At 44.5% G+C, this 26,839-nt stretch overlaps 1 protein-coding gene and 1 pseudogene across 1 annotated transcript; both read right to left on the minus strand.

The window, feature by feature from the left end:
* Positions 1-26,445, minus strand: LAP3 (leucine aminopeptidase 3). Its single transcript, XM_066632929.1, has 14 exons — positions 26,139-26,445; positions 24,763-24,893; positions 22,273-22,388; positions 19,709-19,763; positions 15,371-15,476; positions 12,835-12,994; positions 11,759-11,947; positions 10,418-10,576; positions 6,285-6,409; positions 4,762-4,850; positions 3,929-4,031; positions 2,835-2,914; positions 1,878-1,987; positions 1-576 (listed from the first exon to the last, which is right to left on the minus strand). Exons 1-14 carry the CDS (start codon positions 26,443-26,445, stop codon positions 381-383), a joined length of 1,926 nt encoding a protein of 641 aa, XP_066489026.1. The 3' UTR covers positions 1-380.
* On the minus strand, positions 6,090-6,208 carry LOC136656164 (5S ribosomal RNA; annotated as a pseudogene).
* Positions 26,446-26,839: the final 394 nt, after the last annotated feature.

The following is a 26,839-nucleotide window of genomic DNA, read 5'->3' on the forward strand; positions in this document are numbered from 1 at the left end:
TTGAAGTTTTCAAAGTTATATTTATTGTTTGTGATAAGGTTGCATCTTCCATTAAATGTGAATTACAAAGCCTGATTGTTTGAAGTGATCGACCCTTCCGTATTAAATGTATAAAAACAATGGATGTCTTAAGTCAATTATGAATGTCCGTCGGAATAGAAAGGGAAGAATAAGATGCTTTTACAAAATGGATCTGTAGTCCATCATAGCATTATTTTTAAATATGGCGACAATTCTATGTTGTTGATTTTTTTCTTTTCCTGTTTATTAGCACACTCAAAAGGAGATTTGCTCATTACTATGGCAATCTAAAAATTATGGACAGTTTGAAACAAACTGATTAAGGCTAGAGGTCACCAAACTGCAGAATGAGCCATGTTCTAGATGCTTTTCTTGTCCTGGCTCAGTCGAGTAGCAAACTCCACTAGAGTTCGTGTGGGCCGTCCAGCCATCCCTTTACGAAGGTATGGAACCTCATCGATATTGTCCATCACACCAGCAATATCCAAGTGAGCCCAATTAGAAATGGTCACAAATTCTTTCAAGAATGCAGCAGCAGTACAGGCACCACCCGATCTGATGAAAAAACAAAGTGAAGTGTCATTAGTGAATCGTCATTACAGTTTTGAAGCACTTCCTTAAGAGAATGAAACAGTGGGCCCTCCTTATTTGCTGATTCAAGAATCCACGGATGGCAAGCACATGCCTCAGGGGGCTTCCTGGGCGCAAAGAGAAGCCACTTCCACTTTGCATCAGTGACTTCCAGTCTTGTCTGGGAGATGGTCGTGTGAGACCTCCTGGACGGGAGGTGGTTGCAAGAACACCTCTCAGACACAACTGGATGTTGCAGACATGAACTAGAAGTGGCCTCTGATCATGTTCGGGAGGCCTTCAGAGGAGGCTGAGAGGCCAGCATGACCGCTGGAGGGCCCAGCATAGCCTCCAGGTAAGTTACTGGACCACCGTGACCCTGCTCCCCATGGGTTTCAGCATCCGCAGGTTTCAGTATCCAAGGGACATCATAGAACCGATTCCCTGCAGATACTGAGGGCCCACTGTACAGGTCATTCCCAACATACAGACACCATACTGGTGCTTTCATACAGGCACAGTCTGACTAGTCTTGTGTTTTTGCACAAGTGCAATAGCACTGTTCATTGGCTCCCACTTCCAGACAAACCTCCAGAATGGAAGCAGGACTACCTCTACCAAAACGGACAGCACTAAGAAGCCTTAATTCAGCCATCACACCAAGCCTTGGTTTCCAGTAACCATTCTTTAGGACCCAAACCATGGTTTGTATTTCCAAATGTATTAACTGGTTCTCTGTTCTACTTTCCTTTCACCATTGTATAAATCCACTCTAATCTTTATGGTACAGCAATCTCTAGAAGCAGAGTGATGGCTGTAACTTTGGTTTATCAATTCAGACATCACATATGTTTGCATAGTTAGCGCAAACCACCATTTGCAAACCTGCCTCAAGCCATGGATTCCAATTACGCCTTGCTGATGGAGGATAAATTATGACTGGTCAGTGCAAAAGTCTTATCAAGCAATAGTTCAATTCTCTTAACTGAGGTTTGGTATGTTTTCTGAATAGAACCAGAGTTACTTCTCTCCTGATAGGTAGGTATATTTTTTTTTAAGTTGAGCAAGATCAACTTGTTGCTTCTGCCCACTGCTGTATGAACCAAGGTTCAGCCAAAGGGCTCCTTAAACTACCCTCCTACCACAATCTGAATAAGAATTAACACCATGTCAGAGTTCTTCCCCTTGCACGTGTCACCTTCTTATGCTTGTTTGCTTGCATTTGCTATACAAACTGGGAGGTTTAAGGTAGAAGCAGTTTGCTGTATTTCAAATGAATACCATACTTGTATTTCCCAACGTTGTTGACATCTGCAAGCTGACAGTCTGTGACCTGCTTCGTGTAATGTTCGAAGAGAGGCATCCTCCAAACACGGTCCCCCGTCACAATACTAGCCTATAAATTTATATATACATTGGTAAGTAAAAGAAGTATGCAGCAAAAATATCTTCACGGACCTCTATACACAGCACCCCTCTTATACCAGAAGCTGAGGTTAATCTTTTGGTTTAATTAAAAAGAGACAAATCTCCCTGTCCATCCACTACAGTTCTGTGCCTCTTATTTCCTATGCCAGCCCTGCTACTCCCTTCAACTTAGAATGTATTTATCACATTTTTACCACCCTTCCTTCCTCCAAGGAGCTCAAAGTGGTGTATGCAGTTCACATGTGACACTAAATTTTTCTTATTTTTCATTTTTTTGCACATCAGTAAGACCTATATTGACTGGACAGTTTGGCTCTCTTCCACTTACTCTCTGGCAAACAGTGTGTGAAGCAGGATCAAAGGGCCTTCTGGCATCTAGCCTCAACATGCCCTTTGAATTTCAATATACCACCAGTGGAGACACACCTGTACTATAATTTATTACAACAATACATCATACATACCAGCAATAATACCATTATATTTCATTCATTCATTAGCATTGAAAAGGTTCTAAAATTTTAAAGCTAGGAATATATGTACAGTATTGCTTTGTTGAATCAGACCAAAAGTCCATCTAGTCCAGCCCTTTGTCTCCTGAGAGTGATAAGCTGAACAGGGGTTGCCATCTGTCCCTGCCATCTTGGTACACACATTTGCCCCTGAGAAACATGAGATTCCATGTTTAGTTTTGGGAGCAGCTGACCATTCTCAACAAAATTGTCCATTGTCTCATCTTTCCTGGAAGCCCTCGAAGCTAGTAGTGAGCTTTACATCTTGTGGGCCATGCAGCCATTACCTGCTCTGCAACTTACCTCATACAGCTGATTCCACAACTGGCACGAATTGGTAAAAACCCCAGTAGCTGCAGATCCAAGTGCTGTAACCATGGCACCTATAGAACATTGTACAGCTCCGGTTATTAACATGTCTTTCCAGAGGGTCTCTGTGTTCTCTGTTTCTAAATGGCACATTGATGAAGTCCACTCAAAGATACCACCTTACATACATCTTTGCTCCAATTCTGCTTCATTTATGTGTCTATAGCGCAGTGCAACCCCTTCTGCACTCTATGGCGTGGGGAGTTAAAGAAACGGCAGGGGAGATGTGAGGGACAGAGCAGAGATGAAAGGGTCCAGTGCATTCCTTCCTTCCCCTTCTTTGCACACATCTTGGCACAGACCAAAAGAGGTGAGGGAGGGAGATGCTGTTGAGACACTGGGAGAGCCCAACTATCACATGGGCCACCCTTTCAGCAGCTTCAGTTCTGCCAAGGCATCAATTTACAGATCGCCTCTCAACTGTGAAGTGAAGCAGCACTCCTTAAAGGGCGGCCCGCATGGTAATTGGTCTCTCTCACATCTTGAAAATATGACCAATATTTACATTTTTTCTCTTCAGTCATTTGCAGCTAATGAGCTCCTACATGAGAACACAGTGCGCATTTCTGGCCATCATCTGCTTAATGATGTCACTTTTGGCCCTCAGCAGGCACCATCAATGCTATTCGGCCCACTGGATGAAATGAGTTTGACACCTCTGTCTTAGAAGATGGGGGGGGGGCAGCTCCACTTCTGGTCATTAATGATAAAAATGAGGACATTATGGGAAAAGCTGATTTTTAAACCCCTTGAACCCTGTTGCTTGAGAATCTGCTCCCCACACCTCTAACTCACTTCCTCTACCACCTGTTTCAAGTCCAGCATGTTTCCACCCAGCCCATTTTGAAGAAGAATCTGCAGGAAGTGGTGGTCCCAGTGCAATCCTATCACTCTCCTGAAAGGATCACAATGGCCATGTCACCTCCACACCAGCACGTGGAAGAGGAGGACCACTGCTACCCCAATCCCACAGCTAATATGCTGGAAATGCAAAGGTTAGAAATTGCAACAAAGTAGATGTGAGTTACCTGTTAACGTTGCCGCATCTACAATGGCCCTCGGTTTAAAACTGTGTGCATAGAAAAGAGCATCTGCTAAAACCAACCTCCCCTCTGCATCCGTGTTGTCAACCTTTCATGATGAGAGGGTGAGAGAGAGAAAGACACACACAGAAATAGAAAAGAGTTAAGAACCATTTTTTTACTTGATTGCCATAAGCATCTTGTTAATGAAAGAAAATATTCGCATCTGTATCGCACTTGAGCATCCAAAGCACTTCTCTTAATCTTACAGCAGCCTTGCCAGGTAGGCTAGGACTATGCCCATTTTTCAGGTGGTCAGAATGGGGAACCAGACTTGCCTAGTGAAGCCTTGTCTATCTTGCAGCAGAATGGAGTTGTAGTAAGAGCGACTGTGCCATTTTAGACCACATGTGAGAGAAGACAATTTTTAAAAATGTTCCTTTGCAAAAAGAAAAAAAAAACTTCCCTGCAAGTAGAAAATTAGTACCTAAGGAAGAAAATTTGTCTATCCCAAATTGCTTCTTGTTGAGCTATTTTTACTTGCATGGAGTTTTTGTTTTATACACAAGCAACCAACCAAACACCCAATTCCACCACCCAGTCTGCATGGGAATAGTCCATTCTACCACCTCATTTCACTGCACCTATAGATTAGGTCTGAAATCAAGACTCAAAGGGAAGTGAAGCTGAGGACTTCTTGACTCAGCTGTTACATTATTGTCAAAACCATTGGATTGCACTGCATGTCATTTAATAACCTGAGATTTTCCCTTGCCTCAATTAAGCATCATGTAGCTTTATTCAAACAGCTCTGAATTAAGTAATCCTCTGAAACATACCTGTATTGTTTTTCCATTCATGGCCGTCACAACATCACCAGGTTTATTTGCCCTCCCACTGGGCATGTTTTCACAAAGGGGTGTCAAACCTGAGATTGAGAGATGGCAGCTATTATTGCAACTGGCCATCACAATCAACATTATCTGACCTTCTTTTAAAAACAAACCACTACTAAAAATTGTTTAAAGCTTGTTTGCACTTCATGATTTACGTTTATGTCCGATGAAAACTTCTGCACTATTGACATTTAAATAGAAAGCTGTTTAGTGTTCAATTAATGGAAACTATGACCTGACATCCATCTGTGTCTTATCAAAGTAACATGTGAAAATAGTCGTGCAAGCATGAAGGTCAAGGTTCAATCTTGGACATTTCCAGCCCATGGCACTTTCAGCTATCTCAGCATATGTGGGAAAGACGTCTTTGCCCAACATCTCAAACCAGTGATCTGAGTCAGCATAAAACAACTTCATATCTCAGCAAACTATATGTACAGCAAACTATTTTTATTGGCAACCTTCAGTCTCGAAAGACTATGGTATCGCGCTCTGAAAGGTGGTTCTGGCACAGCGTCTAGTGTGGCTGAAAAGGCCAATCCGAGAGTGACAATCCCTTCCACACCGGGAGCAAGTGCAGTCTGTCCCTGGTCTGTCTCCCTGGCTATGGGCCTTCCTTCTTTGCCTCTTTGCCTCAGACTGTTGGTCAAGTGTCTCTTCAAACTGGGAAAGGCCATGCTGCACAGCCTGCCTCCAAGCAGGCCGCTCAGAGGCCAGGGTTTCCCACTTGTTGAGGTCCATTCCTAAGGTCTTCAGATCCCTCTTGCAGATGTCCTTGTATCGCAGCTGTGGTCTACCTGTAGGGCGCTTTCCTTGCACGAGTTCTCCATAGAGGAGATCCTTTGGGATCCGCCCATCATCCATTCTCACGACATGACCAAACAAACGCAAGCGTCTCTGTTTCAGCCATGCATACATGCTAGGGATTCCAGCACGTTCCAGGACTGTGTTGTTAGGAACTTTGTCCTGCCAGGTGATCCCGAGAATACAGCAAACTATATGTACAAACTATATGTACTGAGTCAGCATAAAACAACTTCATATCTCAGCAAACTATATGTACAGTGGGTCCTTCTTATTCGTAGGCTTGGCATCCATGGATTTCAGTATTCGTGAATATCTAGCCTATGGCTGGAGGGCCTCAGAACTGCTGGATGCGAGCAGAAGACATTTTTAGTTGCACTTAGGAGGTTCTCTAAGGCTCTGCTGCAGATTTAATTATTCATGGAAATCAGTATCTGTGGGGAGAGCAGTCCTGGAAAGGTATAATAAGCCTACAGCACCCGGTATTCCCAGGCGGTCTCCCATCGAAGTACTAACCAGGCCTGACCCGGCTTAGCTTCCGAGATCAGACGAGATCGGGCATGTGCAGGGAGGGCCTAGTGTATTATTAAAATATCCCGGTTGCTCTTTCCATAGGCAATGTCTCCAATGCATTTTTCACCATTCCTCTCTTGTTCACTTACCAATCATGTTGAGGGGTAGCTTTAGTTTTACTGCTGTCACAATGGCTGAACTGATGGTGGCTGCTCCTCCCATATCAGCCCTCATGGCATCCATGTTGGCAGAAGGCTTAATGGAAATGCCACCACTGGGAAGAAGCAACTAGATATTAATGTAAAACTCCGATTCCAAAACATGATTTGTTCAACACTTAACCCTGTCACCTCACCCCCGTATCACTCAAATACACTTTTGGTGGATATTAGATCTTCCTCTCCAGAAAACAGCATTCAGATGGAAAACATGACATTATTTTAAAGGCTGCACAAATTTGGCAGAAAAGAACACTGAATTCTTCCAAGTATGCAGAGAATTCTGGCATCATTGTAAGTAAACATACAATTTTTTCATGTTTTAATAACAAATTAGGATAGCACAGTAATTCCCAAATTATGTACCACAAGAAAAAAAGGTCTGCCACATCTCTGCTTTGCACATGAACAAATCATCCAGTTACTTCCACAGCCCAGTTTCTATGTATCTGTATGAACCATTAATTTGGGTAGGCCCAGTGGCATAGCTAGAGGGGGTGTAAAGCACTAAGGCATCAATCCTACCCACACTTTCCTAAGAGTAAGCTCCACTGAACAAAACAGGACCTACTTCTGTGTAGACCTGGTTAGGATTGTGCCCTAAGTTTTACAGGGAACTTCACAGCAGTGTGCAAGCAGCCCCTCCCCTTTGGAGCACCCACTTCCATTTTGTTCCCACCACCCAGAATGGCTCTGAAGGGGAAGGGCTGTCTCACGCTGTAGTGAGGCTCCCTGCAAAACTTAGTGCTTTGCACCCCATCTAGCTATGCCTCTACCCAAATTAATGGTTCATGTAGATATATAGAAACTTGGTTCTTCTGCAGGTGGATCATGCTTGCATTTCAACATACTGAAAGCAAATCTATTCAGGTAGGAGGAATTTGGAACAGAAAAAATGATCAACAGGGATCAAATTAAGTACCCCTTCTCCTCCACTCAAAACCATCCCATCCTGAACATGTTTTCCATTTAACAAAATGAAAGGTCAGTAGAGCTTTGTTGTGCATTTGCAGGTAATTTGCCTTTTGGCCCTCAAGAGGAGAAGTTTAACTCCATGAAAGGTAGCAGCCTTTGAACTATGCCCACTGGGACCTGTTTCAGACACTATCAAATCCTCCCAGTAAATGTGACTACTCTCTTGCAACCAGGATATTGAGCCTAATGCAAACATACTGGTAGGTGCTACAACCCAGTAGCAATTTAAAGTCGACTAAGGACAATGCTTTTCAGATGCTGCTTTTAGCTGGACATGACCTCAGATGATATGAAAATTAGGCAATATGAACGTTGCCTAATATGAACGTTAGCTGGACATGACCTCAGATGATATGAAAATTAGGCAATATGAACGTTCTTCATGAGAGGTTAGCTTGAAATGAGGAAACAGATCAGGGAGGTGACAAGGAGGGACAGGGTTGTAATCATGGGGGACTTCAATTATCCTCATATTGACTGGGTCAATTTGTGCTCTGGTCACGATAAGGAAACCGGATTTCTTGATGTGCTAAATGACTGTGGCTTAGATCAGCTAGTCACGGAGCCCACCAGAGGACAGGTGACTCTGGATTTAATATTGTGCGGTATGCAGGACCTGGTTAAAGATGTAAATGTTACTGAGCCATTGGGGAACAGTGATCATGCTGCGATCCGTTTTGACGTGCACGTTGGGGGAAGAATACCAGGCAAATCTCTAACAAAAACCCTTGACTTCCAACGGGCGGACTTCCCTCAAATGAGGAGGCTGGTTAGAAGGAGGTTGAAAGGGAGGGTAAAAAGAGTCCAGAGTGCATGGAGGCTGCTTAAAACAACAGTAATAGAGGCCCAGCAGAGGTGTATACCGCAAAGAAAGAAGGGTTCCACTAAATCCAGGAGGGTGCCCGCATGGCTAACCAGCCAAGTTAGAGAGGCTGTGAAGGACAAGGAAGCTTCCTTCCGTAAATGGAAGTCTTGCCCTAATGAGGAGAATAAAAAGGAACATAAACTGTGGCAAAAGAAATGTAAGAAGGTGATATGGGAGGCCAAGCGAGACTATGAGGAACGCATGGCCGGCAACATTAAGGGGAATAATAAAAGCTTCTTCAAATATGTTAGAAGCAGGAAACCCGCCAGAGAAGCGGTTGGCCCTCTGGATGGTGAGGGAGGGAAAGGGGAGATAAAAGGAGACTTAGAGATGGCAGAGAAATTAAATGAGTTCTTTGCATCTGTCTTCACGGCAGAAGACCTCGGGCAGATACCGCTGCCCGAACGGCCCCTCCTGACAGAGGAGTTAAGTCAGATAGAGGTTAAAAGAGAAGATGTTTCAGACCTCATTGATAAATTAAAGATCAATAAGTCACCGGGCCCTGATGGCATACACCCAAGGGTTATTAAGGAATTGAAGAATGAAGTTGCAGATCTCTTGACTAAGGTATGCAACTTGTCCCTCAAAACGGCCACGGTGCCAGAAGATTGGAGGATAGCAAATGTCACGCCTATTTTTAAAAAGGGAAAGAGGGGGGACCCGGGAAACTATAGGCCGGTCAGCCTAACATCCATACCGGGTAAGATGGTGGAATGCCTCATCAAAGATAGGATCTCAAAACACATAGACGAACAGGCCTTGCTGAGGGAGAGTCAGCATGGCTTCTGTAAGGGTACGTCTTGCCTCACAAACCTTATAGAATTCTTTGAAAAGGTCAACAGGCATGTGGATGCGGGAGAACCCGTGGACATTATATATCTGGACTTTCAGAAGGCGTTTGACACGGTCCCTCACCAAAGGCTACTGAAAAAACTCCACAGTCAGGGAATTAGAGGACAGGTCCTCTCGTGGATTGAGAACTGGTTGGAGGCCAGGAGGCAGAGAGTGGGTGTCAATGGGCAATTTTCACAATGGAGAGAGGTGAAAAGCGGTGTGCCCCAAGGATCTGTCCTGGGACCGGTGCTTTTCAACCTCTTCATAAATGACCTGGAGACAGGGTTGAGCAGTGAAGTGGCTAAGTTTGCAGATGACACCAAACTTTTCTGAGTGGTAAAGACCAGAAGTGATTGTGAGGAGCTCCAGAAGGATCTCACCAAACTGGCAGAATGGACAGCAAAATGGCAGATGCGCTTCAATGTCAGTAAGTGTAAAGTCATGCACATTGGGGCAAAAAATCAAAACTTCCCATATAGGCTGATGGGTTCTGAGCTGTCTGTGACAGATCAGGAGAGAGATCTTGGGGTGGTGGTGGACAGGTCGATGAAAGTGTCGACCCAATGTGCGGCGGCAGTGAAGAAGGCCAATTCTATGCTCGGGATCATTAGGAAGGGTATTGAGAACAAAACGGCTAATATTATAATGCCGTTGTACAAATCTATGGTAAGGCCACACCTGGAGTATTGTGTCCAGTTCTGGTCGCCGCATCTTAAAAAAGACATAGTGGAAATGGAAAAGGTGCAAAAGAGAGCGACTAAGATGATTATGGGGCTGGGGCACCTTCCTTATGAGGAAAGGCTACAGCGTTTGGGCCTCTTCAGCCTAGAAAAGAGACGCCTGAGGGGGGACATGATTGAGACACACAAAATTATGCAGGGAATGGACAGAGTGGATAGGGAGATTCTCTTTACACTCTCACATAATACCAGAACCAGGGGACATCCACTAAAATTGAGTGTTGGGCGGGTTAGGACAGACAAAAGAAAATATTTCTTTACTCAGCGTGTGGTCGGTCTGTGGAACTCCTTGCCACAGGATGTGGTGATGGCGTCTAGCCTAGACGCCTTTAAAAGGGGATTGGACAAGTTTCTGGAGGAAAAATCCATTATGGGGTACAAGCCATGATGTGTATGCGCAACCTCCTGATTTTAGAAATGGGTTATGTCAGAATGCCAGATGCAGGGGAGGGCACCAGGATGAGGTCTCTTGTTATCTGGTGTGCTCCCTGGGGCATTTGGTGGGCCGCTGTGAGATACAGGAAGCTGGACTAGATGGGCCTATGGCCTGATCCAGTGGGGCTGTTCTTATGTTCTCAGCTATGGCCCATTCATACACTCAAGTCTTCACTTAATACTGTAGTCATCGAGTGAGGAACATGCATACCTACCTATCAAAAGTAATTCCTTTTCCAACAAATATCAACGGGGGTTCACTGGCATCATTGCTGCCTTGATAGTGAATCTCCAAAAAGACTGGGGGTTCGTCAGAGCCTTTAGCCACACTGAAGAACGATCCCATCTTCTGAGCCTCTATCCAGGACTTATCCCTGTAAGAACAGAGATTAACCCCAGCTAATTTCATTCCAAAACAAATGAAAAAAGTAGACATATGCTGAATTCCTAAGTCTAACTTATGTGCAACAACATAATACTGAGGTATCTTTTAACAAGTGAATATAGAATACTGCAAACAGCTGTATTATCCCTAACAAACTATAAAACATTTAATTCCCTTCCCCTCAGTAAGCCTCCTGTCCTGCAATGGGTCTCCTTGGACTACCAGCTCTTTAGCTGACACACGTCCAAAGACAGAAAGGGGGCAGGGAGGCTGTGAGAAACAAGACCAGGATGCATGTCATCGCCACCAGATCTACCCCTTCCCCTCCCCATTCCATCCGCCCCACCCCTCCCACACTGGTGTACCTGCTTCCCGTGGGTGGCTAGTGCTGGGACAATGCATGAGGGGAAGCTCTAGCAGCACACAATAGTGCTGGAGCACTACTGGAACACTAGTTCTGCCAGCGGGGAAGCCAAATAGGATTGTGTGTTTTATCCATTCAGTTGTGCATGACTTTTGGCCAATAGGATGTTATTTATTTAAACTATTTTTATCCTGCCCTCCACCCCTCCCACCACAGGATCCATCAGGGCAGCTTATAACAATATTTAAAAACAGGTAATACAACGAACATCATAATCGAAAAACAATAGTGTTTTAGATGGACTATTAAAAATACATAGCTAAAATAGGAATGATGTCAGATGTTAAAAAGGGCAACCTCATAAGCAGGATGCTGGTTGAATTAAAAGATCTTGCCCTCTGTTTGGAAACTGTCAGAGTGGGAGCAAATCATAACTTCTTAAGTTCCACAACTTAGGTGCCACCATCAAAAAGGTTCTGCCTCTCGTGGCTTGGAACATGTGAAGCTTTAGCCACCACTGACAAACTGAATCACATTTTTTTTTTTTTTTGCACAGGTATAACCAAAATGAGGAAATCTGTCTTTCTCCCACCCCACGCACATGCTACTTAGATTTTCTAACACAGCAGTAAAGATAACATAAGTCAGGTCCTAAGAGCAGTGCTGGAGAGGCAAATTAGATCAGCATTCCAAAAGCCCTAAACCAGCATAGACTCATAATCAAAAACTGACCACGACACCAATTCTCCTTATGTGTACTCACTCAGCAATCTGTAGCCATCTGAGGATCGTTCAAACCAAACTTACCTTGTGTGGACGGTCACTTTGCCACTTTGGGCTGCCGCTTTGCCAAGCTCCTCTTTAATGATGGCAGCAAATCGGGTGGGTGTGATGTAATTGGCTGGGCCTTCCATCAGGGATCGGGCCAAGTTCTGGCCATCTGCATAGATGCAGCCTTTCTTCCATAGGTCTTCATCCTGGGCCTCAATTCCACCACTAATCAAGAACACATAAGCACATAAGTCTTAAATATCCTCATGGAACCAAGGTATTCAGTCACTCCCAATATAGCACATTTGTGACTGAAACGTAGAGCCTCGTTTGTGACGGGGGGGAGGGGCAGGAGAGTGAATGAGACTGTGAACTTAATCACAGTGGAAGTACAAGGCTGTGCTATGGGTCAATCCATAAATTACATAGCAATACAGGGACTGAAACAAAGTCTTCATCACAAGGCCACTGACCAACCTCTGTATCAGGCAGTGACAGGACCGTTGCGTCCTGGACAACTGTGTCCTGGTCACTGGCATCCCTGGACATTTATACCTGTTTTGTGTGTGTTTGTTTTGTGTCCCAGACATTTGTGCTCCACACAAATATTTATATCAGAAGTACTTTTTTATTTTTAAGCCGCAAAGTTTGGGCTAGGGTTAGAGGTGGAATAAGAGGCTTTGCATATATAACAGGGGATGTGTTGCCCAAATAACTGGGACACAAAAAAATTTGAAGGTGAATGTCCAGGGACACCAATGACTGGGATGCATTTGACCAGGACACAATTGTCCTCCGTCCTCCCCAGAACGCCTCCTCCCCGCCTCGCCCCACACCTCCACTTACCTCTCTGTTGCTCGGCGGTCCACACAACCGCAGAGCGGCAGAGCTCAGGCACCCACCCAGCACTAGTCCAGTGCTGGTCGGCACTAGGCTACCACCAGTTCTCACCCAACGGTAGGTCCCGCAAACGTGCCTTATGGCATGTTTGCAACAGTGCGCACTGACAGTAACCCAGCCCGCCAAGCTCAGGACTGGGCTCTGAGCCACTGGAAGAACTTCCAGTTCTTGACACCCATGACTCATGCACATGTGATTTGATGGCCAGTCACCTCTTATGCAGCTGAACTTCAACCTTTGGTTTCTTTTTCGTCTTCAGCTCATCATAATCAAAGAGTCCAAGGATGGCTCCTTCAGCAGCAGCCTGAGCATCTCCGCAAGGATCGACTTCCACGCATGGAACTTCCAGGTCCTGAAACTGCCTGCATCCCACTGGAGAATAAAATAAACTGACACTATTAAGAACTAGAAGGGGGGGGGAGGGGTGGAAAGACAGACAGGAAAAGAAAAAGAAACCTTTTAGTTCAACAACCTCAGTGTAACAGGTACAGGCACCCCCCCCCCTTTATCCACAGGGAATCTGTTCCAGGACCCCCGCCCCCCCCCCGAAGATACAAAAAGCATGGATAAAAGGGGGACCCTATCAGTAAGATGCTCCAAACCGCCCAGGACCGAATACTTTCCATTTTCTTCTTGATCAGGCTTTTTTTTTTTTTTTTTTTTTTGCTTTTACAGATGCTATAAGAGCAAATTGACAAGCAGGCAGGCAGTCTGAACACTAGAGGCACACAGAATGTTAAGTGTTCTTTTAACATTCTGACTGTGTCCCCCTAACATGCAGGCTACCTGCCTGCTTGTCACTTCAGTCTTATAACATCTGTAAAAGCAAAAAATATACCTGATTTGCTGAAAAAGAAAACAGAATGTAATGAGCATGGGAGACGGATGTACAGATGACGGAGAAGCATGGATACCAGGATATGGTATCCATGGATATGGGGGGGGGGGGAAACGTGTATTATAAATCAGAAACTAAAAGATTGCAAAGTTAAGTTCACGTAAGCAATTAAAAGCCGTTCCAAAGGAGAAGCTGGTTATTAAACCAGGATCTAAAGGACATGTCAGATGCATTGACCTAGCAAATTCTGCCTACAAGCAGTTCTGCAAGAAATGAGAAAGCATCTAAGCTACTCTTCCTGCGTGGCACAACGATTGAAGAACTCGGCCAAAGTCTGTAGCAATTGTTTTAAAAAGTACAGTACACCATAAAATAGTGTAAGCGCTCATAATGCTTATTTGGCTTCATTTTTAGCTTCTGCACGCAGAATTTGCTAGATAAATGCACCTAAAGTGCACTTTAGATCATGGATTAATAACCAGCTTCTCCTCTGGAACGGCTTTTAATTGCTTGCATGAACTCAGCATTTGTGTCTTTATTTTTTTTAACTTCATATCAGCATGCAGTCCTTGGTACTGGTTTGATTGATAAGACCACTTTAGTGATATGTATCCACTTATGAGACTTAATCATGGAAACGTTTAATAAAAGTCTCTGCTCTACAGAATTATAACCTGTTGAAATGATACATTCTTGAAAGGAAAAAGGCGCAGTCCCAACACAATTCGTTATTGGCACGAGGGGGGGCATTAAATTGAGCCATTTGCCACCCAAGTGGAACAAGGTTTTCATCCCACAGGATCAGAATTAGAAGGCTACCCCAATTAGAGAGAGGATTAGAGAGCACCCACAGTGCACAGTAACAGAAGTGGGCACTTCATCTTCTGCTCTGGTGAGACAAGCTCAGCACAAGATCAAGGAAGCCCCTACCCTTTTCTAAGCTTAGGGAAGACAAAGGATTCTCCCGAATGGTTTGTTGAGCCTTGGGAAGCAGCAAGAAGTCTTGCCATCGTGCAAGATTTGTTTGTAGAGATGTGGTTGCAGTTTCTTTTTTTTTAATGTGATCCCTGCTCATCCCTATGCTCAAAAGGCATTGGGACCTGGGAAATGGTTCCAGAAGATAATGGTCACACACGCACCTTCCCTAGATTTCCATAGGTGTGCCTTCTCTAGGATTTTAAAATAAAATACTTAGCACTTATGCAGTGGACCTGCAGCATCTGCAGATTTGGGGTAAGACTGGGAGGAGCAACTTCTACGCAACTCGGAAGTGGGGTTTCCAGCACTAAAAATTGCTTAGGAGGCTTGGAAATGGTTCAATTTTGGCACATAACAGTAGGAACCCCAACTGTTGTGCTTTTTTGTTCTGCAGGCATATAAACATGGACCCTGGTATTCATGGATTCAGGTATCTGTGGGGTATTCTGAAATGGAATCCCTGCAGATACTGGAATCCTACCTGTATAGCACTAGAGTATGTTCAGGTTATTCCAAATATATTAAATCAGTAGGCCTCAGACAACCCTATTAAACAATCCCCCTTTTGTAGATGCATGGCTAAGGCTGAACGAAAGTAGTTTGCCTAGGGCTACCCAGAAGGGTGGCGTCAGAGGCCAGCCAGGTTGGGCCCTGAAAGCCCACACCCTAGCCAGACTGAACCCACAGAGAGTGCCCAATGCGCCATCAAGAGGCAACAGCCTAGGTTGGTACTCCAACTCTGGGTTGGTACTTCCACCTTGTTTGCCAATAGAGGCAAGATTTGAACAAGGATTTTCTAGGTCAATTTCACTCAGCCACTGTGATGCACTAGCTCTAAAATGAACACACATATTCAAAGTGCAGCATAAACCCTGTTACAGAAGGAGTTCACAAGACAATAGACAAGTAAATATGTTGCTTAAAAAGTTAACCTGCAACAGCTGTCCTGATGTTTTCTTTGTCTTCATTCCAGTTCTCGTGTTTGTTCACTCCAGCCCCTTTCTTACCTAGGCCAACAACTATGACACTTGAAAAGTCCTACAGAAAAACAGTTAGAAAAAGCATATACAGGTTGAGACTAATGGGTTCTGTTCCAAGCACTCACATAGATTAAAAAAAAACACACTATAGCAAATCAATTTAAAAAACAAAGTTTCTTTGCTCCAGTGATTAAAAAACAGCCTTGCTGACCTTTAGACTCTAAGATAAGAGTCATTAAGAAGACAATCCATCAGCACTTCATTCAGCCCCTCTCTTCACCAATGCAAAATGATCACCTTTCTTTCACATGCTGGGGGAAGGGAGGGGTCTGCAGGAGGGAGAAGGACTGATGGATTGTTAGCCTGCTGCTGCGCTCTCTCGCGCACTCTCTCTCTCATTAAGGAGGCTGTTGTTAAAGGACTGTTCAGTTTTTAAAACTGATTTTAAAGGGATGCATTTTTCCCCTTCTCCAGGGATCAGCACATTCCTTCTCATTTGCACATTCGTCTTGAGTCAAATCCATGTATAAAAAATCCATGTATAAATAGGCTGGACCTGTACTCTTTCCAATTTTTTTAAAGCCTGCAGTTATGAATTTATAAACAGAAAAGTAAAACAAAAACAAAAACACACCCCTAAAACCCAGACCTTGACTAATTCCCAAGGCCTTTTAACTTTTTAATTCTTCAGCTGAATCTGTTCCAAATCTTAACTTTAAGTTGCTTTTTTGCCATTTTCATAACTATTTTTACACTGTTTTAAAAATTGTTTAGTTTCTATTATTTTATTTTGTAAGCCACCCAGGGATTGCACCGCAAACAGACAGACTAGATATCAAACAAACATTTTTGAAGGCTGATGCAGCCACATAGCTTCGAGGGAGAGCAAAGAACTAAGTTTTGCCGACAGCCTCACATTCACCAAAGATGAATGTCTCCGTTTTGCTTCCCTGTCTGGAATGGCTCCAAGGGGGAGAGGCTGCTTGCACGCCGCAGTGAGGCTCCCTGCAAAACATAGTGCTTTGCACCCCCTCTAGCTATGCCACTAGGTTGATGCAAACCCTTTTGTCTTGTTCAAAAGTGCATTAGTGATGAGAAAATGCCAGAGACTACAACTTCTTCATAAGCCCAGCTTGAAATGAATGAGAAGGCAATCTTCAAAGCTCAGTATGGACTGGGACCTGCATACCTTAGCATTTCTACAGACAGGAGCACACCCCACTTTCTTACACCTGGTGGGAGAATCCTGTTCAGCATTCCTTCTGCTAAAGGGGTGAGTTGGAACAGTCATTATTTAAAATTAGCATTCCAGTTTGGTCGTGTTAGATTCCTCTTATTTCTTTCCAGTTATGCAATTTATCATATAGTAATGATGAAGAGTTTAGAATGTAATTGTTTGAATAATATTTTTAGATCGAGAGCCCTCTGGGACAGGAACTTGTTTTTCGGTTCTTTGTGAACTTTTGTTGAAAAGCAGTGTACAGCTTTCAGTATCTGCAGGGGATCCATTCCCAGACCCCCATGGATCCTAATTTCCACAGATGCAGAGAACCCTCAAAGGATCTCACGGATACAAACAGGAGACCCTTCTGGTTGCATCCCAGAAGTCCCCAACAGCCTTCTGACATGGGGTTGACACTTGCGTTGTGTCAAGTCTGTGGGTGCCAAACCTATGTATGAGAAGGGCAGACTATAAATATTTTTGATAGTAAAGAATAAAAGAATAATTGCAGTGCCTTTTCTGTAGTGACTCCCAGACGTTGCAAGAGCCCTTCTCTTTGCAGTGTTTAGAGAAATATGTTCACCACCTCCTTTTAAATCTACTTTTGAAGCTTATCGCATTATTTTATTCTGCTTTTTAAAATTCTGGTTCTTATGTAGCAAATGGCTTTGTTTTTGCCTGTGAGGTGTGCAACTGTGCTGGTTATGAGTTGTTTGGACCGTTAACCCACCTTGGACCTGGACTAACACAGTTGTGTTTTCATTTGAAAAAATTATTTTAAAAAGCAACCAAAAGAAATAACATATAGCACAGAACAATATGATTGGAAGTAGCAAGAGACAGAAAAACAGACAGAAAGCACATCATCAGTAAGCATTACAGGGCATACATCCGTGTCTACTCTTTTTTACTGCCCCAACTAAAATTACTTTTGAATATATTTCTGAAAACTACAGGCCACAAACAACTTGTACAAATAGTAATTTCTGAGCTTGAATATATATATATTCAGTTATGTCTTTAAAAAGTACAAATGTGAACCTTTCAGTGACATGTGCCGTAACTATATTATTTAAGAAAAACAACATCCAATACTGCAGTGGCATAGCTAGAGGGGGTGCAAAGTGCCAAATCTTGTAGGGAGCCTCACTGCAGCATGCAAATGGCCTCTCCCACTCTCCTTCAGAAACATTCCAGGTGAAGAGCCATGCTGGAGTGTGGTGTTCTTAAGTGCTTAAGCAGAAGCACACAGAAAGCCTTGGTGCGATGGCAATTGCGGGCAAACCCTCCCTTGTTGGCAAACCGACAGGGATGCTAGTTCCCAGGCTGAAGTGTGACAATAGCTGATACAGCACTCTGTGAAGAAGCACCCATTGTTCTCACCCCTGTATGAGATTCTAATGTGGCTTTATCTGAGAACTGAATGTAGCAATGTTGCAAGTACAATAAAAACGCAGGAGGAGGCTAGTAGAATCAGCTTCTCTCTCTCTCTGCACTCTCAACCCTCAATATGTCTGCTGTCTCTTGATTTTCTGTCTGACCATTCATTGCTTCTGCTCTCGCACCTATATCCAGCAACCTGACCCCTGGGCTTTGGTTGCTCCCCCAAGGGTCACTGCAACACTGGAGGAAGCCATTCTGGTTGGGGGGAGCCATTCTGAGCGGGGGGGGGGGGGAGCATTTGCCTCAGTTTTGATCCCTGCCTGGAATGGCTCTGAAGGGGAGGGAGAGAGGTCGCTTGCATGCTGCGGTGAGGCTCCCTGCAAAACTTAGTGCTTTGCACACCCTCTAGCTATGCCACTGCAATACTAAGCTCTCGATTGATGACTTCAGAAGAATTTGCTGTTCATCTTGTGGTTGCTTCAGGCTACATACTCCATGCTTGCTCCCAGATTATTGCCAAGCTAATGTCTCCATAATCACAGACCCACCGCATTTCCAAGGTTTGGCAAGGCAAGCTCTACAGGGTGCAGGGTTCATGCAACCCCATTTTGAATGGAGACTTCCTAAGTCCTACTGCAAGCCCTGGCATTTGCGATATTAAAATGCTTGTGATTAAAGAGGTGTTCTGAGACCCCTTTAATTGTGAGCACTTTCGCCTTATAAATGCTAATTAACAGCAGAACAGCACTTCAGGGGTAAACTGAATGAGTTCTAAAAGGCTTGCATCAGCCTTCTCAGTGCTGGCAAGAAACCTGCCATCACCTGTTCCAGCGTCATTTTGCTCACTCAGCCTTAACTGCTGAACTTATCTCTAAACTACCTAGTTCAACAATTTTCAACGTTTTTTTTTTACTTACAGCACTCTGACCCCTATGGTCTTCATCTCTTGTGGTGTCACTTCCGGCTTCTGGAGGACTCTTCTGGATTCTGTGGCTGTTTATAGGGCAACTGTCTACAACAACAAATTGTCCCTCAATTCATCACTACAGACAGTTGTCCTAGAAAAAGAGCCACAGAACCTGGAAGAGCTTTTCAGCGATTTTCAACTATTGTGCTCCAAAAGCCTGTGGACTTTTCACAGCACATCATTTGATAATCACTGGCCTAGTCCTTTTTTTTTCCCACCAAGCCATCTCCGAGGACAGAAGTCTTTCTTGTGGCTGAGGTAGTCTGAAGGTACAACTTGACACAACATCAGGAGGTCCCCACTTGGATCTTGCAAATTCCCTATAAAGCAGGTGGGTGGCAATTTAAACCCCAGCATGAGTTGGGGTTGGAGAGGATGCTAAACCCTTCTGCCCTAGATTTGCCAGAGTCACATCTAGTTTGGTCCAAGGAGGTGACATCTGGTTGACTCTAGAGGCTGAAAAGCAAAGGAGATGAGTGTCTCTTGGAGTGACTTGCACCCCTTCAGTGTAAATACAAGACACTTCAATAGGCTGATGTGATTCAGGCACACAGTGGCGTAGCTAGAGGGGGTGCACTAAGTTTTGCAGGGAGCCTCAGCATGGCATGCAAGCAGCCCCATGGCATCCAATGGCCCCTTTGGATGCCATTCTGTGCAGTGAGAGCAAAACAGAGGCACATAAGTCAGGTATAACTCAAAAGAAGTGTTTATTTCATACCTGGTGCAAGCCATGAAATATGCGTGTCTTCCCTTTCTTCAGTGGAGGCCCCGAACTACAACACAAGACAAACATTCACTTGAGTCCTTTGCAAAGAAGAGATTTTGTATACAGTTGCCACCTGCCCAGAAAAAAAAACAACCTGGCCTGCTACTACGCCTTTAGTATCAATCTGATCTGCAAAAACTGCAAAGTGAAGCTTTTTCTGGCATGCAGCTGGATAGACAATCTCACCGGTCAATCTGCACAGATCAAGTTGCTGCTCGAGGCACACAAGCAGGGCAAAGTTGGCAAACAGAGCAGTAGCATTCCCTGCTGCTATGATGGTATCACCACTGCTGGGAGTGTTGACTGCATCCAGTTTTAGTTTAAAATTCTCCATCCACACAGTCCATTCTTCCCACCCCATCCCCATTTTGCTTAGCTTATAAAACAGCAACATGGTGTTCCATACAGTCTAACACAGGGGTCTCCAAACTTTTTGGCCAGAGGGCTGCATCAAATATCTGGTACGGGGTAGAGGGTCAGAAAAAAAATTTAAATATAAAATTTATATAAAGAGATTAGAGATGGAACTTATATGAGTGAATAAATGGGCTCATTCATTCAACCTCTCTGGCCCTTAGAACACCCTCCAGATGCAGCCAGAGCACAGCTCCAATCATGTTCAGCCAAGTGGGCCAGAGGCTTTCAGGTGACAAGTGGCTGGCCACGGGCTGGAAAGAGACTAACCACGGGCCGCATCTGGCCTCCAGGCCAGGGTTTGGAGACCCCTGATCTAACAGATAGTTATACTAGCAGATTGCTCCAGGAGTGTAATTTGACACTTGCCAGACTCCAAGGAGTATCTGTTGCCCTCAGGTGAGCTGAGCACTTGCCTCTCTCTCTGTCTAAAGTAGACTTATGAGCTCCACCCGCCTTTATCTCCTTCTGCCTGGAGAAAGTCCATTGTGGGGAATGAGGGGAGGCAGAGAACAAGTGGCATCAGACAGAGCAGTAATGGGAGGAAGGGGCATAATGGAGAGAACAGTAAGAAGGAAGTGAGCAAGAAGGCTTTACATATAAGCTTGACTACTGTAATGAGCTCTACATGGGACTACCCCTGAATACAGTCTGGAAACTTCAACTGGTATAAAATGCAGTTGTTGAGCTGATGAGTAGCATAAAACATTTTCAGCATATCACAATAGTGTCATATCAGCCACTCTGGCTACTGATTCATTTCTGGACCAATTCAAGGTACTGGTTATTAGCTTCAACGCCCTATATGCAAGGGTTGCATCAGAAATTGGCCAGGTCAGGCATGCCCATCAAAGGACATACCTGGCCTGAAGGATCCCTGAACCTTCTGTACCAATGGCATGCGGGGGGGGAGTGGGTTCCCCATGGGGCCCTGTGTGTGGATTTATTCAGGGCCCCCAACAACATGGCACTAGCACTGCCTCTGTAGTCTGCAATCAAGTTATCTGAAGGACTGCCCATACCAGGAGTGCAAACATTGGGTCCACAGGCCAGATGCAGCATAGAAGCTTTTTATCCTGCCCATGTGATAACTGGGCTGTCAGAGAACTGCCCTTTCAGCAGCCTTGATTCTGCTGAGGCCCCGGGAGGAAGAGGCAGAAGGAGGACTCAGAAGGCAAGGAATGCTATATGGGAAGGAGCAGCCCAAAATGGGCAAGAGAGGAAGATGCTGCCGAGGTGCTGGGAGAGCCCAATTATCACATGGGATGCTCTTTCAGCAGCCTTGCTTCTGTTGAGGAAGCACTTTGCAGAGCGTCTCAGTTCCTGATCTGCGAACTGACATCTTGGTAGAAACGGTGCTGCTGAAAGGACAGCCCATATAAAAACTGGGCTCTCCCATAGCTTGAAAATATGGTCAAGATTTACATATTTTTCTCTCCTGTCATTTGCAGCTAATGAGTTCCTACTTGAGAATCAAGCGCTTATTTCTGGACATCATCTGCTTAGTGACAACACTTTCTGCTTCATGACGTCACTTCCGACCCTTGGCAGGCGCCATGATTGCTAACTTCAGCGTGCCGTACAAAACAAGTTTGACACTCCTGGTCTACTGTCACATATATCTGGCCAGCCCTAGACTTTAAGATACAGGTCCTTCTCTCTTGCCTGACACATACTCAGTTGAAATAGCTGGGAATCAGAGACAGGGACTTTTCTGTGGTGGCACTGTGACTGTCAAATGCACTCCTGAAGGTCTGCCAAGCTCCGAACAGACTGCCTTCAAACATGCCTTGAAAACTTGTTATTGTCAGCTTTTAACTGCTTGTAGTAATTAATTCCTGCTATTTTATTAACTTATCTGAAGCTGCCGAGGTTTTATCCACTGTTTTATTTGTTACCTTTCTTTGCCATTAATTCACATTGCAAGTTTTTTATCCTGTAACACCACTTTGTGCAAAGTTTAAACAGCCCAATAAATATACTAAATAATAAAAGCTAAGAAGAAACGAGTGGAAACGTTCTCCAAAGCTATTTTTAAAGACTGATTCTTCTCAGGAGGCTCGCATTTTAAATAAGCAGAAGGGAACTCTTTTGAGACTTACATTGCCAGCAGCTCTTTCAGTTTTCCAGATAGGCAACTATTGAAAGCTTCTCCAGCTTTAGTAAATTGACACGGTCCATCTTCTGTCTCACTGGCAAAGGCTCCGAGGATGAGGCCCTAAAGAAAGTCAGATTTTTTTTTAGACTACTGTCCCACAAACTAATTGCAAATGATCAGGAAGAGACAGGAATCAGGAGTCGAAAGCTATATTGACACACACAACCAAATCCAATGAAGAAAACAGCCCAGAGTCTAAAGTGTATGCGTGGGCGATTAGATAAATTGTAATCTTGCGACAGAACTCTGAACAATGCATTTAGATTGCCTCGTGGATGCAACTGTTAACCTTCGACCATTCTTGCAAAAATTTGCAAGCAAGTACGCTGCATATGAAAAAACAGAAGATGATGATGAAACTTCCTCTTCCCTGATGAAACTAAAGCTGGCAGACAAAATATAAAAGCAAGGGGGGGCATTGAACAGGCTGTTTTAACATTCAGTCACCAACGTTAACAGTGCAACCCTATGCACGTTTACTCAGAAAAAAGTCCTACGGTGTTCAATAGGGTTTACACCCAAGTAACTGTATTTAGGATTGCAGCCTCAGTCAACCAATGGGATTAACTGATAAGAAGAATTATCCAGTCTGCAAAGAATGTTAAAGGAGATGTGCTGGCCCTGTCTTCCTGGATGTTGCCTTCCTGGATGGCAGGTCTGATGGTTGCTCTCGGCACAACAGTCACTTGAAAGTTTTTAGCACAGTAAGTCTGTGCCAGCACTAGTACTTCACATCACGTACTGGCAGTCAAGCATGACAGGATGACTTGAATCATTGTCTACAGCTACACAGGTTTCACCTCCAGCTGTTTACTGATCTACAGATCTGTACGAGAGATAGGAGACACCAAGGCTGCAACTCTATCCAGACTTATCTGGAAGTATGTCTCACTGAACTCAATGGGGCTTACGTTTGAGTAGACATGCATAGGATTGCACTGTGAGTGGAGGAACCAAACACAAGAATGACCCTAGAAGAGCTCAGTCAGAGCTCAGTCATCTCCTGCCCAAGCAAAAGTTGTTCCACACACTGTAAAATTCTGCATGCCAATTGCTCTCACTGAAAGAAATTTCCTTGCTCTGAAGCTGGTCTCAGAAAAAAAATATACAAACATGATGAAAGAGCTCTGAACATTTTTATTATGGACTATCACCCTACAACATAGGTGTATGAGCTGATCTTCAGATTCCGAATAACCACAAAGTACAGTCCAGTGTGGAAGAGTGGAGGGTGGTGGGCTATAGTCATAGATGCCGTCCCCAGCTGCCACCTGCAGCAACCATCTCATTTGGCGCTATGAACAGCCGCTTCCACCTCTTTCTCAATCCAATCTTGCATCCTGCCTAGATCGCTTTCGGTTTTAAAAATAAAAATAACTTAGGGTAGACAAAACTCTTTGCAGTCTCATTCTGATGCACAGTTTCACATCAATTGTGGAAACATCCTATACCAGTACACAGAATTACAGTCCAATCCTATGCATGTCTACTTAGAAGTAAGTTCTATTGAGTTCAATTACTCCCAGGTACATGTGGATAGGATTGCAGCCTTATTCTTTTATTTATTATCTAAAAAATTATGGGAATGTAAAATTATTTAGTTTCATTTACATCCTCCCCTATTCCCCAAAGCCAAAATACCATTTTTCAGGCCAGATTAAAATATATGGGGATGATCCAGCCACAGTTAAGTACTTTTCACTCTCATTAATCTTAACTTCATCAGATATTCTCATTCATCAGATATTCAAGTGTGATCTTCATTCTTCCACAGAAATGAAAGGAACTTAAAAAAAAAAAAATTCTCCACTCTAATTGTGGGTCCTGCCCACAGATCTGTAACATCAACCCCATATCTACTTAAGCCTGCTTATAAATGTCCATTTTTCAAGAGAAAAAAAAGGCAACACAGCAAAATTGCCTGAAGAAGTTGGAGATGTGAATGTAAAGTTCCTAGAGAAAGCACAAACATCAGAAGCAATTTATGCATCGATGCTTACAGCTGGGTAGTCCCAGAGCCCCTGCAGAGTACACTCAATTACCCAAAGTTGTGAACACCCCGTTCCAACTCACTCACCTTGTTTGCAGACGGCATGTCTAGTTACTGGTGGTTTCCACTATCCCTGCAGCCAAGAGACGCTGCAAACTTTATAGCAGGGGAGGGCATCTTGGTCCCACCCCCTTCACTACTTCTGGCCCTTTAACATCATTAGCCATAAATAAGACTGAACTCTGACTTGTAAGATATATAAAAAAAAAAGGAACATGGGTGTGGACAGATTTGGGCATTTTCCAAAAGAAAAACAGGTAGGGCACAACACTTTGAGATATCAGACACATCTCAATTTCTGCTGGCACAAGCAATACAGGGAAATGCCCAGGAGTGGCACAGATGTTCCGAGAAGCATTTATGACTCAAGCATTTATGACTCACGTCAAGGCACCAAGAACCAGTGTGATGCCAGTTCTGGAAAGCTCTTCCAGGTTCTGCTGCTCTCTTTTCCAGGACAACCTCCAGCGGTGGAGGAATAGAAATAGGGACAGACAATGCATTCCTCCAGAAAGCTGCCCTAGAAACAGAGCTGCAGAAGAATTTTTCAGTGATTTTTCAACCACTGTGCTCCAAACTCCTGCTGGCACACCCGTGTACTTTTCATGGCCAACCAATGTGCCATGGCACACCAGTTGAAAAATGGCCGTTCTAGATCTGAAGTCATCAACCTTTTCAGACTGAGGGTCCAAGTTTCAGCCAAAACCACAGTGGGACCCACATACAATTTACCATTGTATGTTTTTCCCTTTTTTCTCTTTGAAAAAAAAGGGACGAAAAAGAGGTACAGGGCTCTTAATATTTGTCCAAAAGCGGGCATTTTGGCAAGCTCAGCTTCTTCAGTGGAAAAGCTGAATGTCCCAAAAGATCTTCTATACCACCGTTAAAGACCAAAGAACCCTGTCTGGTTTTGTAGCCGATGACCCTCTCTTCCTCTCTCTTCTTTAAAACAAAAAAATCCAGATGGTGGTGCCACCAAGGTTCAATGCAAGAACTGAAGACCAATGTTCTAGATCAGTGTTTCTCAAACTGTGAGTTGGGACCCACTAGGTGGGTCACAAGCCAATTTCAAATGGGTCCCCATTCAATGTGTATTTTATTTTTAATATATTAGACTTGATGCTACCATAGTATGTGACTGCATCTGGGGAAACGTCACAGATCTGTATTTTTGAAAGTACAGATGTATATGCTTTAAACTAATATGTATAAGCTACTATGTATATACAGTATACAGGTTACTATGTACATGCTTTAAATAAATGAAAGCCAATGGGGCTTTCTCTCCAGTAAGTGTGGATAGGATTGCAACCTTTGGTATTTTTAAACAGATCAGCAATTGCTTGGGAGGGTTAACAGGGTTCCTCTTTATTTTAAATAAAGATTTTAAACTTAATACTTATTGTAAACTTTTAATTTATTTACTTAATTGATTTTGTTGTATGGGGGTGTTAGGAAAATTTTCCTGTTCGATGACATCACTTTTGACCATGACATCACTTCCAGGTTAATGACATCACTTCCAGTGGGTTCCAACACATTGTCATTCTAACAAGTGAGCTGCAGTGCTCAAAGGTCTGAGAACCACTGCTATAGATAAATGTCTTGGTCCTAATCAGACCCCTGCTGGGTGGCGTCCTTCTGGGGCAGGCCCTCCTCCCAGCACTGCCCCTGCCCTCCCCGCACACCCCCCCCCCAAGAGAGGGTTCCCTGCGGGCCCGGCTCCCTGCACCGCCTCCCGGTCCCTCCAGCAGCCCTACCTGCCTCCCGGTAGCCGCGCTGCGGACAGAGGCGCAGGAGGCGGCCATGAGATCGCGGGCGCGGAGCAGGAGGTGGAGCCTCTGCCTGGCCAGCAGCTGCAGCATGGTCGCCTCCCCGCCCGGCTGCAATAGCGGGTGGGAGGCGGCCACGGTGCGGGGGTCCGCCTCCAAGGGGAAGGGCTTCGCTCCCGCCCCGGGGTGGCGCACGGCGCTCGCTCCGGCAGGCTCGGGCTGCCGTCCTGCGCGCACTTTCCTGGGAGTAAGCCCCGTTGACTGCAGTGGGGTTTACTTCTGAGTAGACATGCATAGGCTTACACTGCCCTGTGCACATTTTCCTGGGAGTAAGCCCCGTTGACTGCAGTGGGGTTTACTTCTGAGTAGACATGCATAGGGTTGCACTGCAGGGCTGCCATCCTGTGCATTTTCCTGGGAGTAAGCCCCTTTGACTGCAGTAGGGTTTACTTCTGAGTAGACATGCATAGGGTTGCACCGCAGGGCTGCCATCCTGTGCACTTTCCTGGGAGTAAGCCCCATTCACTGCAGTAGGGTTTACTTCTGAGTAGACATGCATAGGCTTACACTGTAGGGTTGCAATCCAATGCACACTTTCCTGGGAGTAAGCCCCATTGACTACGGTGGGGTTTACTTCTGAGTAGACGTCCATAGGGTTACGCTGTAGGGCTGCAATCGTGTGCATATTT

This window comes from Tiliqua scincoides, chromosome 6 (genome assembly GCF_035046505.1).
Source record: "Tiliqua scincoides isolate rTilSci1 chromosome 6, rTilSci1.hap2, whole genome shotgun sequence".
NCBI lineage: Eukaryota > Metazoa > Chordata > Lepidosauria > Squamata > Scincidae > Tiliqua > Tiliqua scincoides.

Coding starts and splice junctions, on each gene's coding strand:
- LAP3 (XM_066632929.1), bottom strand. CDS start 26,445: ATGCATGTCTACTCAGAAGTAAACCCCACTGCAGTCAACGGGGCTTAC. Junction 19,764..22,272: donor CTGAAAGAGCTGCTGGCAAT/GTAAGTCTCAAA, acceptor CTTGTGTTGTAG/TTCGGGGCCTCCACTGAAGA. Junction 15,477..19,708: donor TATTTCATGGCTTGCACCAG/GTATGAAATAAA, acceptor GTTTTTCTGTAG/GACTTTTCAAGTGTCATAGT.